This window comes from Rasamsonia byssochlamydoides (assembly GCF_041956645.1).
Source record: "Rasamsonia byssochlamydoides strain NRRL 3658 unplaced genomic scaffold VTN77scaffold_79, whole genome shotgun sequence".
Classification (NCBI taxonomy): domain Eukaryota; kingdom Fungi; phylum Ascomycota; class Eurotiomycetes; order Eurotiales; family Trichocomaceae; genus Rasamsonia; species Rasamsonia byssochlamydoides.
Window position 1 is genome coordinate 102,320 of NW_027192462.1, and position 12,690 is coordinate 115,009.

General features: G+C 50.3%; 4 protein-coding genes across 4 annotated transcripts; 1 reads left to right on the forward strand and 3 right to left on the reverse strand.

Annotated features, from left to right (window-relative positions):
- Positions 1–1,461: 1,461 nt before the first annotated feature.
- On the reverse strand, positions 1,462–4,180 carry VTN77DRAFT_8832 (uncharacterized protein; the record flags this gene model as incomplete). Its single annotated transcript, XM_069425373.1, has 4 exons — positions 1,462–2,659; positions 2,731–3,068; positions 3,123–3,610; positions 3,664–4,180. 4 exons carry the CDS (start codon positions 4,178–4,180, stop codon positions 1,462–1,464), a joined length of 2,541 nt encoding a protein of 846 aa, XP_069274301.1.
- Positions 4,181–4,299: 119 nt separating this feature from the next.
- VTN77DRAFT_8833 (uncharacterized protein) lies at positions 4,300–4,881 on the reverse strand (the record flags this gene model as incomplete). Its single annotated transcript, XM_069425374.1, has 1 exon — positions 4,300–4,881. One exon carries the CDS (start codon positions 4,879–4,881, stop codon positions 4,300–4,302), a length of 582 nt encoding a protein of 193 aa, XP_069274302.1.
- Positions 4,882–6,046: 1,165 nt separating this feature from the next.
- On the reverse strand, positions 6,047–6,851 carry VTN77DRAFT_8834 (uncharacterized protein; the record flags this gene model as incomplete). The annotated part of the gene is made up of 4 exons (XM_069425375.1): positions 6,047–6,141; positions 6,210–6,404; positions 6,476–6,595; positions 6,665–6,851. 4 exons carry the CDS (start codon positions 6,849–6,851, stop codon positions 6,047–6,049), a joined length of 597 nt encoding a protein of 198 aa, XP_069274303.1.
- Positions 6,852–8,067: 1,216 nt separating this feature from the next.
- On the forward strand, positions 8,068–12,678 carry VTN77DRAFT_8835 (uncharacterized protein; the record flags this gene model as incomplete). Its single annotated transcript, XM_069425376.1, has 12 exons — positions 8,068–8,092; positions 8,158–8,900; positions 8,971–9,178; positions 9,234–9,279; positions 9,341–9,735; positions 9,795–9,883; positions 9,964–10,507; positions 10,563–11,235; positions 11,297–11,717; positions 11,783–11,954; positions 12,012–12,458; positions 12,566–12,678. 12 exons carry the CDS (start codon positions 8,068–8,070, stop codon positions 12,676–12,678), a joined length of 3,876 nt encoding a protein of 1,291 aa, XP_069274304.1.
- Positions 12,679–12,690: the final 12 nt, after the last annotated feature.

The window sequence follows — 12,690 nt, forward strand, 5'->3', positions numbered from 1 at the left end:
TGTACTACCCCGGTTTTGTTTTTCTGTTTCGAGATGTTGAATTTCGGAAAAAAAAAACTGGCGGTTAGGTTTAGGTTGTTCACTTAGCAACATCAGCAACATCAATTCAGTATCTAAATCTATTTTTTTATGTGTATGCTAGTATGCTACCGAGAACGAAGCGGACGACTGTTGATTTACCACTGCAGTGCTCTAGATCCCTGTGTCTTAAAGATCCTTCTAGTTGTAACAGTTGTAAGTTAATCCTCAAGTTCTACTTTTTTTTTCCCTCCCCCCTGGATCTCCAAAGACCAAAACAAAAGTGGAAATTCAGATCCGAAAAGAACCCCTATTATTTCTTTTCATTGTTTCTGCCTACCTACCTCTTCAACTGGCTGAAAAAAAAAAGGATGGTGTGGTATGCAGTACAGTCAGTATATATGTACTGTACTGTACATACATTACGCCCACAGACAGAGATAATACCTAAGATTGCAGATATAAAATTCCCGCCTGGGTAAAAAAAAATCACAGAGTCCAGTCCATGGAACATTGTAATTCCAGGGGAGGTATTCAATCAAGAAGGACCTTCAAAGAAAAAAAAGCCAATGGAAGAAAACGTTCAGAGCTTAGGAAGTGAGTATCTAGTACGGAGTATCTAGGCTAGATAAAAATAGGAAGGGAATGGACGGAGACGGAGACGCAAAGTTCCAGTTCCAGTTCCAGTTCCAGTTCCAGTCCAGTTCCATCCAAATCCTAGCAGGATTCAAGGGGAGGGGGAAAAAAAAAAGGAAAACTAAAGCAGATACAGACAGTACGGAGTACGGAGCACTACAGTACGCAGACCTAGAAGACACAAGACGCAGACGCACCAGTTCGAACTTCGAGCAGCGGATGACGATGATGACGATGCTTGCCAAAGCACAGCGAGGCAAAGCAAAGCAAAGGTACAGTACGTGCGTACATACGTACACGAGACACGCACGGACGTACGAACGAACGAACTTCGAAAAGAGGAAGAAGAGTTTAAACCCAATTAAACTCAAACTCCTGTGAATAACCAATATCCCAGCGGTAATGACAGTTGCGTTCTAAAAAATAAAAGGGAATGAGATGAAAATGACCACAAACACAACAAACGCCGGACCAGCGAGCAGAAAGAAACGTGAGTGAGCATCTCATCTACAGGGAAACGAAACATACATACAAAAGGATTGATTGATTGAGAGACGTGCGAAAACAGCCTGCCAGTGACTGAGTCAATTCGATTCCCTGGGCCAACGCCCTCCATCAACATTCAACCTTCCACGGAAAGGTTTGAATTTCAATTGAAGAGAAGCCCGCTAATGGCATCGCGATGGTCAGATGCCAGCCAAACCACACGGCCAATATAAAAATATAATAAGCTTGAAGTCATTCAATTCATCAGGAAGGAATTCTTTCAGGGATTGAGAAATATCGATATCGACCTATGTGATAAATTCACGAGGTCATCGTACGAGGAAACTTTCCTGGCATCTTGAGGAGGTCGATTGTTAAGGAGCTTCTCTTGGACTGCGCGCCGGGACGAGCGGCATTGGAGGTCGCTCCCGCTGCGCCGTCGGTCGACGGAGAGGAAGTCGCGATCGAGGAAGGCCTCGAACCCGTCAACGAGAAAGGGGATTGGCTCTGCTTCGACCGCTGTGATTCTTGTCGCCGCAGTTGGCCTTGGTTCAGACCGGCTAATGCCGCCTCTTCACCCGCAGAAATCGAGGTCAAGCCGGTAGTAGTGGTGGTTGACTGTTCAGTGGTATTCATACTCGGAGGCGCGGTGGAACTACTCTCGGCATCTGTACCGACTGTGCTGGTCGCGTCTCCACGGTTCTCCGTGGAAGAGGATGCGACAGCTTGACGGATAGGAAGAGCCACTAAACGGTCTGGTTGGATTGCTGCATCATGCTGTACTGTTTGAGTAGTCAGGCCTGCTGACGTACTCGTCCAGTCACCGTCATAGCTGTCGTATCGTTCCGGCTTGGATTCATCGTTTGAGGCCCCGTAGGGCCGCGCGTTCTGGTTGATATCATTAACTTCGTGGCCAACTGCCGGCGGAACTCCGGATCCGGATCCGGGCAGAGCCGCGGCCGCTGCTAAAGCAGCATCTCTGCCACCTGCACTCTCTCCACTAGAACGTGACAGAGGGTCGTGTAAGTGTCGGTCGATTTGTACATCACTCGGAAATCGCCCACCTGGTTGAGGGCGCGGCGCGGACGTCACTGCTAGCACTGACGGGGCCCGTTGTAATACGGCTGAATTGCCAGAGTACGGAGTCCGGTCGGCTTCGTCTTCGTCCATCACGCCATCGCTACTGATCGAGCTTGCCTTGAAGCTGCTGCCGCTAAGAGTTCGCATGTGACGCTTGACAAATGCATTCCGTGCTTCGCCCGTTTTTCCGATCAAATTCGCGATGTCGTCGTACCATGCCATCATCGTGTCGTACGACTCGGCGCGGAATACCCAGGCGTGGCCGCGGTGCATCGATCCTGTTTGCCGTCCTTTGAGCATAAACTTATGCGAGGTTGAATCAGGCTGTGAGTGCGAGCCCAACTTCTGCTCTGGCAGGTACAAGGACATGACTGGCGTCTGCGAGGCGATTCGATCCGCAGACTTGAATTCGTGAAGATGTGTTGGAGACAGAACATACCTACAATTGGAGATCAGTTATATGCTGCCGGAGGGTGGGAACTAGACAAAACACCAATGGCGCAAACGAACCAGCCGGGAGTATAGCTTTTCAGGTATTTGCTCTTCCGTTCCAACATGCCGGACCGCACTTCTGCAGCAGCCGGATGGTCCTTCCCAGGGTAAGTGATGTTCTCAACGCTCCGTAACGGAACCCGTGGATCTACTAATTGGTCATTTTCGGCGATGAAATTGTTCCATTCGTGGTCTTTGGGCATCGAGATAGGACCGGCTCGAAGCTTCTCTACGGTGTCGTAGGCCTCATCAGCTTCTCGTTTGAGGATGTTGGCGTATGCGTTGTACGCTTTCTGAATCTCGCCGACGACTATCGATTCCAGCTCGCGACCCGAACTTTCCAGATTCAGATACGCCTAGATCTGGTTAACTCTGATAAATCGGTAAAAGGTAAAACATAAAGAGCCCACCCTGTGTAAATAGTTCTCCTCTTCAATTTGTTTCTCAATTTGCCGGTCGACACCTAACCTGAGGATGAATGGATCATGTTTCCCGGACGTGGCGGATGGGTCGATATCGACAAGCCCAAGCGTTTCCTGCAAATTCCGTACAGCCTTTCGCGTGTTTTCGACCTCCTTGTCCACGCTGTTCTTGAAATCGCCAGATAGACTCTTGATCTCCTTTGTTTTCTGTTGAAGGTCACTCCGAAGACCGGTCAGCTGCATCACGACCTCACTTTCGACCTCCCTCGCTCTGTTGGCCTCTATCAGCCCCTGCTTGTGATAACTCCGAAGGATCTCAGTCGCATCCGCCAGTCCGCCTGATTCTAGGAACGTTGAAGGCAGAGTCATGTTATTGATAATATTTGATGTGGACAGTAACAGCTTTGCCCTCGTCTCGTAAGATTTCTGAATGTCTTTAAAAAAGACGATCAGATCTTTCAGGACTTTGCGCCATGCTGTTCTCCAGTTAGCTATCTCGACCTCATGGTCAGAGGTCGAGTTGACTTGCCTTGAAATCTGTTCGCAAGCTCATCTGTAGGACTCCCGCTAGTGGGAATGGGGACGTAGAAGGCGCTGTTGACATCCTCTCCACCATATTTCTCCTTCTCGCCGAGATGGAGGCTCCTCACACTGCCCGCGCGGAGGCTTCTTCTGCTGCCGCTACGCTTGATACTCCCTTTTTTGCTTAAGGAGGGCTTCTTTTTCAGCGTGCCGAGGCGAGAAGGGGCCAAGCTGCGGTGCGACATCTGCGATTCACTCCGTTGTAAGCCACCACCAGCTGGTATATCTAGCAGCGATGAGCCTCGTTGGCTGGTTTCAAACTCCTCACTGAAGCGAGTAGAGTGCGCCAGCGGCGATGGATCGGCGACAGCTCCCTGAGCAGCACCGTAGTCGGAAGAATTGGCGATGTATGAATTAGGGCGCGATCCTGACCCGGGACCGTATCCTCTATTCAAATGCACAGAGTCGCTGGGCAATGGGAGGCCGTCGTGAGAAGGGGACTGTGACCGAGCAGCCATGGCCATGGCAGGCAAGCGTCGTCAGCGCGACAACAATAATCACCGGGACAGATGCAGGAAGCAATTCCAAGATTAAGAGAGCAATTGACAGTCAGAAGTGATTCAAAGGCCCGTGATGGTGGTGACTACCGTTGCCGCCGCCACCGCTGCTGCGGGCGCAGGCGTTGTTCAGGCGGACGGGGCTTAGATCTGGAGGAGACTGTTTGCGGGGAGAACGAGCTTGCGAGGCTGAGGACGCACCCCCGCCATCCAACTATAGAGGCTACAGCCACTGGCGAGACATCGAGGAGAAGACAGACACAGACGAGGCAGGGCGTGAAATAGCGAAGGGAGGAAGAGAAATCATGCGAGAGGGAATTGGGCAAGCACCAGAACAGAAAAGGGGGGGTGTCCGCCTGGGCCACGCTGAGTTGCGATGGTGACGGCGACGGTGACGGCGACGGTGACGGTTGCGGATGACGTCTGCGCTTAGAGCATCCACCGCCCGCGCTACCGCACACTATGATCTCTCCGGCTTCCCCCCAGGTGGAGGTGCGCAGCACCAGCCTCCCCTCGGCTGGAAATCCCTCGATCCTCGATCTTCCCAAACGCCCGACTAACTCATCACTAATTTTAGGGTTGCGATGGTCGAGGCGAACGAGTCTGGATTCTGGAAGCGATGTGGCGGTGAAATGGAATCTTCTTCGCCGATCAATCCTCAAGCACATGCTAACGATGCCATAGTTAACGCGGCATGCATCCCCAGACTATCTCGTTAGCATCTCCTCTGCGGTATCCACATTGTTCGAGAGTCGAGACTCGGAAGCCTCATAGCCGTTCCTTACGGCGGATGTGCAGTGTAACCAATCAATGGTTTACTATTGAAATTTGTCGGGTGCTCCACAAAAGGAGAGAACGGTAGAACCCGAGAATGAGATTACCTACTCCGGAGGTAGGGTGTCTGTGAAGTACGAAGTATCCCGTACAGACGATTCTCGACGTCATCAACTGTCGGTGTGTCTTGAGTGGAAACGGCAGCACACGAGAGTTACGGGACCCGGGATCGAGCACGCCGAATCTTCAGCCACTCAATCAATAATCATCTGCACCAATTCCCACAACACCTCGGCTTTGTCCAATGTCGAATGGCAGATATCATCACTTGCGGCTGACTGCATATGTGTGGAATGCAACGCACGATCAAGGAACGCACGTTCGCTTTGCTCCACCGCGGAATCAGGGTCCAATGGTCCGTAAGCCACTCATGGCAGTAGTCCCCTATCAAACTGCAGCTCTATCGGTTGCGGTCCATTTTATTTAGGCTGATAGGGTAGCAGACCCTGTTCGAGGCTCTAGAAACATTTATTCAAAACGCCGGAGGCTCCAAGTCCTTGCTGGGGCAGATGTCCGGAGCAGCTAAGATCCGAACCTTTGCCAAAGAAAACGAGACGAGAAGGGCCGGAGGCAAACAAGATTGAAGGAGCATAGATTGAAAAAGCATCTGGAGATAGGTATGGAGTACTCCGTAGAGCGCAGGTGTGAGGCCCAAAAATAATCTCGTCCCAAGAACACGCTTGGCGTGCTGGAGTTTACGCTTCCATTCTTTCGAACAAGTCACGGGCTGGTTATATGCAATACTGTACCTCTGATAACCTGCCCACAGCCATTATTTTTTGTGGGGAGAAGAGGATATCAATCGGCGGCGGAGACATCACTATAACTACGACCTCCCCGGGTCAATAACCAAACCTTGGCGGCTGATGTAACAGATGGTGAAAAAGAAACAGCTGCAATTGACTTTGGAGACCTAAGGAAACAATACTAATGCGTCGAATGGGCCCTCCTGGCGCCCCAAGGATGGAAGTAATCTACATGAAGAGCCGAAGTGCTATCTCAGTATGCAGGCGGTGGTGAAGTGGGCACATCAATGCCATATGCCTGCTTGATTCTCTCGCGGCGTCGCTCTGCGTATCCAGGGGCATAGATACCTGGGAACTATGTCAATCTGATGCTCATTGACTGGCGTCATGGAATCGATTGATCCACAAATACGTACCTCTCCCTTCCCCGAGCTCCGCAAATGTCTCCTCGGCCGGAGTTCTGTAGGCTTTCCGCAACTTCTCCAACTGTTCGAATTTATCCATGTTTGGGTCTTCGTCATGACCCCACAGCCTGCCTCCAGTATATTCGAAAGCACCCAGGGTCGCTGCCAGAGCCGCACCGTAGCCGAGCAGCGCCGGGAAGGTCCGGGCTACACCGTATGTCAGTCATCAACGTGCTATTTGAATTCGCTTATTATTAGAGGGGATTCATCAAACGAACCTCGAAGACCCAGGATCGAGCCGGCGAAGAAGCCTCCCAATGCAACGTTCCAGTGGTCCTCCTTCTCTCGCAGGTTTGCCGACGCAGTCTTCACAAATTCATAGGTACCACCCATTGCCGCTGAAGAAAGCAGAGTTAGCAACCAAGCCATATTTCCTTCAATCACGCAATTCCAGAAGCATCACATACCAAAGATAGCAATTGTGCCGCCGCTCCTCACGAACACGCCCCATGGTCCAATGTTCTGCTTGACCAAGGTATTCTGCACCGCTGATGCAAAAAGACCGACCCCTCCGGTCAGCGCGGTGCTCTTAAACGCCGCTGAGATTGCATCCTTGGGATGGTAGACCTTCTCTTCCCTCTGTTGAGGAGCCATGGTGAGCTGGAGCACATGCAAAATGCGCTACTGCCTGGAGAAGGGCATTCTTCTGTTCGGTGCCGATGTTGACTGCGGGAGGTGGTGGTACAGTGTTGATTTTGCCGGAAGACACCGCTTTACGTTTTGGGAAGCGAGCCTGGGACCGTGGACCATGGACACCAGTAGGTACCCTATATCTGTCTCAGCCATTACTCCCAATCAAATTTATTCAATTCATTATTTAGAGCCTCATATGCCTGTAGATGATGGATGGGTCTGATGTCTTGATAGGATGCTCACGGGTCTTTGTACCCCTCACTATCCTGGAGAAGCAGCTGGGGCTACCTACATCGGTTCTTACAGGCTCTACTTATATATAGTGTCCACGCGCTGGATGGTTTATTGTCCATGATCCCAGATAGGTACTTCTGATAGGCAAGATAAGGCATGCAGGATGTGAGGTATTGATGCTGTCAAGGAACGGGAAAGGATGCCCTTCAGAAAATGACGTAGCACTTGAGGTACCTAAAGAAATAAACAATCATAACATATCTGCTTGCAACACTGTTTCAGTAGCGTAAGTAATCTATTGTATGGAAGAGACGATGGTCTAAAGACAGCCACATCAAGTGAGGTACTCTGTGTGGATTCTTTTTGCTGTGTGAACAGCGACGCATTTGGCCGAAACATGGAAAGCTTGGCATTGATTACCAGGAAGCTCCGCAGCAAAGTGTTCAAACAGGCAAGCAAGTAATAGCAGTCATAATCAAGACAGATCTCAAACGCATTTCTTTTCTTGCCTTTCCCTCTCCTTTGTGTTCCTAGCTTTGTAAATTTTTTTATGTTAAATTCCTTTTTTTTTCATAGATAAAAATACCCCCTGCACCCTGGATATTGCGACTTGTGGGAAGCTGCGCCTTTCAAGCGTTCGGCGTCATTTGCTTGAGCCGTGCCCCTCAACACCCTACCCACTCGCGACCTTGCCTCAACAGACGCGCCGCGCCTTCGAGTAGCTTTAATAGTCAAGATTTCGCAGAGCTCCATTTGCATTGCAAACACCGTCTTTCTGTGCTGTCACCACCATCTCTGCTACATGCGCTGCCTGGGGAAGTTGCGGACCGGACTCTGACCTTCCTGGTGCAGTGTGGCAGCTAGCTCGCTGGCGGAGCCCCAAGACGTTCTCAGGTTCTCTGGCTCGGTGTCGCAGAAGTTTTGAGATCCAGGACATCTCCACATGTCTTCCTCACAGCAGAGAGCAGGTCGGTGTCTTGATCATTTCGTAGGAAGCTGTATGATTCCTTGCTGATAGGTTCCTGACACATAGGCAAGACCGCCCCGCGGCTTCTGCAAGATATTGCGTTGTATGATCCGGACCATCCTCCTGCGTCAGGTCGCAATCTACTCTCTGAAGTTCCTCCCGTGTTTTCCGAAGCGTACAATGGACCGCTGGAATGGGTTTCTCCTGCAGCATGCGAACACGCCTACATTACTAAGACGAACCAGACCTTCTTGCTTTCGCCGGAGCAGAGGCGAGGTCCCGGAACTGCTTCCAAAGTCTCTGCCATTTGTTCCCGGTGTCGCTATCATCTGCAGCTAGTGGTCCACTACACGAACGCGACCGGTGCGAACCCGCCTGATCATATCCATCATTTGGTGTACAAGTCTGGGCGACAGAGAGGTGGACCATCAGAGGAGATTACTCCAAAGGGCCAGAGAGTGGAAACGTTTCATTATGAGTGCTCCTACCCGACATGCTCGGCAGTTGTCTCGCTACGCATGGTGTCCCCAGTGCTTGGGCCGGAGTGGGTGCGGCTTTTGACCGATCAGGAGCTGCTCAAGAAGAGGACCGACGAAGCTATTGCAGCAAACCCTGAGCGCCTAGAGGGTATTGCACGGCCGCTTCCTATCAATGTCTTGGACAACCTTCGCACATATATCCACAATGCTCTCCATGAGCGACAACGAAGTAAGCCGATATCTGCGATTAACAAAAGATTTGTGGTCTGCTTTGGTGTTGAAGGGAAAGCATGCAAAGACCTGTTAGAGTTTCTGGGGTTCCGAGATACGGTTGGTATACCTTCACTCAGGTATATACTCAAGAGGACATGTCTTTCTCTAACAGCCTTTAATCCATTAGAACGATGGTTACTGGGAACCTCCCCAGTCAGACCCTTCCGCTGTTCCACCATATCAAGGTGAAATGAGCATCTTTCTCGACGATGTTCTGCATGAGCTGTCGGTGCTGATCGACCAGCGGCCGGCAGCTGAGAAGAAGATACCTTACACCATACCCACAAACGCCCCAGCTAGTAACGACCTGTTCTACGCTCTTGAAGCTTCAAATTGTTCGTATTGCAAGGCCTTTTTTTATAGGGGAGATATCGAGCTAATATGTAACAGATCCAAAGGCATCGAGGCTAATTGAATTTGAGATGCCCGGAGAACCGTGGGTCTTCCAGCCGTCTCCAACAGTGAAGCCTAGGAATTATTCTAATCAGTTCTTCCAGATGCTATGAAGATCTCGGTGCAGTTGAGGATATGTCCTCTCCACTGATCGTCGAAGCCTATCATCGCCAAGTGTCGGTCAATCCTGCAAGAGCGCCACATTATCTGAAATGTTTAAAGATGATTGGCGATTTGAGAGGAGGGCCAGACCGTGAGATCATTGATCAGGCTGTCATGATAGCCTACAGCGAAGGCAGGTATACAGAGGAGGATGTCATCAAAGCGTACAAATATTTTGGCCTTGATCCTCATGATCCCAATCTCACGGAGGAAAATATAATCGGCAAATTTCATGCTTTTCTGAGCGCAACGACGCAGGAAACTGAAACGCGGAAACAGCTATGGCGAATAGGGGACTTCAGAGGAAGCGAACGCATCAAGTCTGCTGCAGAAGATAGTGAGTCTCAACCGGGGTTATTCAGATTTCAATAAGGGTTTATCTGACCATTTTGCTAGGAGTTTCAACTGTCGAACAAGCTCTTGTGTTCCTTGGGGTCGACGAGCATACTTCAGATGATTTTATTATTACCATGTACACTGCTAAGGTAGAAAACCTCCAACTCTCCCACGTCTTGCCAATCTCTGTTTTTCTTTCCAAGCTGACGTCGAAATTTTTGTACTACAGATCAGCGATAGCCCCACCAGCAAAGATCTCGCTCGACATGCAGTTGAACTCATAGCCGAAGCACGGAAATCTGAGACCCTGAAGCATTTTCTGAAGACAGGCGAGACTGGAGCGGGTGAGATGGATGTGGGTGACGCCTATCGCCTGCTGCAAATACCGGATCGTACGGTCGACGATGCAGCAATCATCGCGGCATACACTATTTGCATAGACGAGGCGCCGGCCCAGATTGAAACGTATACACGCGCTCTAGGGATTATTGCCAAGGAGAAAAACAGCACGATGCTCAGCAGCTACATTTCAGGCTCTGCAGTCCAGACCCAGACCGATCGTAACCTGTCCGAATGGCCGGTCGGATTGCAGAATATAGGGAACACTTGTTACCTCAATAGCTTACTTCAGTTTTACTTCACGATCCGTCCCTATCGTGAGATGGTTCTGGATTTCGAGAACTACAAAACCGAGCTAGACGACGAGACCTTGCAGCAGAAAAAAGTTGGATCCCGCAAGGTTTCGAGACAAGAGGTCGAGCGTTCGCAGAAATGTAAGTGCCGTAAGTGCCCCAATATTTCTACGATTCCAACTGATCGTGTTTTTAGTCCTCAGAGAACTTCGGACTCTCTTCCAAAGCATGATTACTTCGCCTTATTCTTCTGTCAGACCTGAGCAGGAATTGGCGAGGTTGACGTTGATAAGCTCTACAAACGAGGCGGCGATTAGACGCAGGTCTACGATATCGGGAAAGCGACCCGGTGGTCTTGGTGAGATTAACGGTTTGCCCGTAATGGGACCTCTGGGTCCAGCACAGACAACAGAAACTGGTGAGAGTGACAGTCAGCAGGATCATCTAGCTTCGAAGACTCCGGAGGAGCAACAGTCTTCAAAGGAAGTGACAGCAAGTGACATGGAGAGCGAAGCAACGCTTGTCTCCGAGAGTGCCCAACCCGAGTCGCAAGCGCCGCAAGCAGACAACAAAGAGAACCAGCCTCCTCCAGTTGTTGATAAGGCAGTGGCAGACTCTAGCGGCAAGGAGATCACAGACGCTGGTGATTATCTTTCATTCCCTAGCCCTGTGGAACCGCCTAATCGACCACCACCGGTCCCCCCACGCCCCTCCGAATCGGAAAAGCAGAGACAGCTTATTGAAGAAGTAGAGCTTGGTGCGCAACAGGACGTGACCGAAGTGATTAATAATGTTCTCTTCCAGAGCGAATGTGCCATAAAACCCAGGGGCATCGCTCCGGATGGTGAGCAACTCGATCAGATTAAGGAGTAAGGTTTTACTAAAGACTGGAACGTCTGTTGCAATACTGATTGGCTGCTTCTTTTTTAGTTTGTTCTACGGTAAAACGATATCTTACATCACCGCGGAACAAGGCGTTCGGTCCAAGGAGGAGCTGTGGTCAGACATCAAAGTTGATGTTGCAACAGGATCCCGTGACATATATTCGGCTATAGACGGTGCCTTTGATGTGCAGAAGGTGTTCGTGGATGGTGAAGTGGCAGAGCAATTTGGCTCGATCAGTAAACTGCCACCGATCCTCCAGATTCAAGTTCAACGGGTGCAATTTGATCCGGTCAAGAAAACATCCTTCAAGTCAACCAACCACCTTGAATTGAAGGAGACGATCTATCTTGACAGATACATGGACACGCAGCAGTCAGAACTTATCAACCGGCGAAGGCAGTGCTGGGAATGGAAGGAGAATCTGAAGACACTCGAAAGTCGCAGAGCGGAATTGCTACGTCTGAGTGTAAGCAAGAGAACTGATGCATACGTGCAACCTTAATGAGGGACTGACGACTGACGACTGTGCAGGAGAGTGATGGTCAAGACATGCCAAGCCTTTTCGAAACCACGACAGCCCTCCTCCAGGACCTGGCTTCCATGAAGGAAGACCCTGAAAGTGCTAAGTATTCTATTGACGTCAGCACCGATCTAGTCTCCGAACTTGAACAACTTTCTCAGATAACGAAAACTGAGATGGCCTGTATGATTTCCTTTGGCCTTCATTCGCTTCTAGATATCAAGCTGACGGGGATTACAGTTGTCGAGCAAGAGATCAAGAATACTCAGACGCTGATTGCCACTCAATTCGCCGACTATAAGCACCTGGCATACCGCCTATACGCCGTATTCATGCATCAGGGATCCGTCGAATTTGGTCATTACTACATTTATATCTACGACTTTAAGAAGGATGTCTGGCGCAAATACAATGACAGTGAAGTCACGGAAGTCCAGAACCCCGCCGAGATCTTTGAAAACCAGGGTCGCGTGAATCCTCCTACGCCATACTTCCTGGTCTATGTGAATGCGGCTATGAAGGATCGTCTCGTCGAGCCTGTTTGCCGAGAAATCTTCGAAGCCGCGCCAAGCTCCACACTGAACGAGGTGGAACAGAGAACGAACACGTCTGTTACAGCCACAGCTACCATGGACGTGGATGTGGATCCACCGTCGTACGAAGAAGCATGGACTGGTGGCCCGGCAGGTACGAATACTACTAATCTCGGAGAAAAAGCACACAACCAAGGTGGCTTTGCTCAGGGGAGGTGGGTAACTGATCGCACAGCTGACAACCTTGACGTGCAATGGTAGGCCCCGTGGCGAATCCATTACCGTCTCCAACGACTCCAGTCTCCATTCCACTGAAACGGAAAGGCTTGGAAGATGAGATGGATGTCAGTCATGCGCATCCCTTCCCTAGCTGACGTGTCGCATGC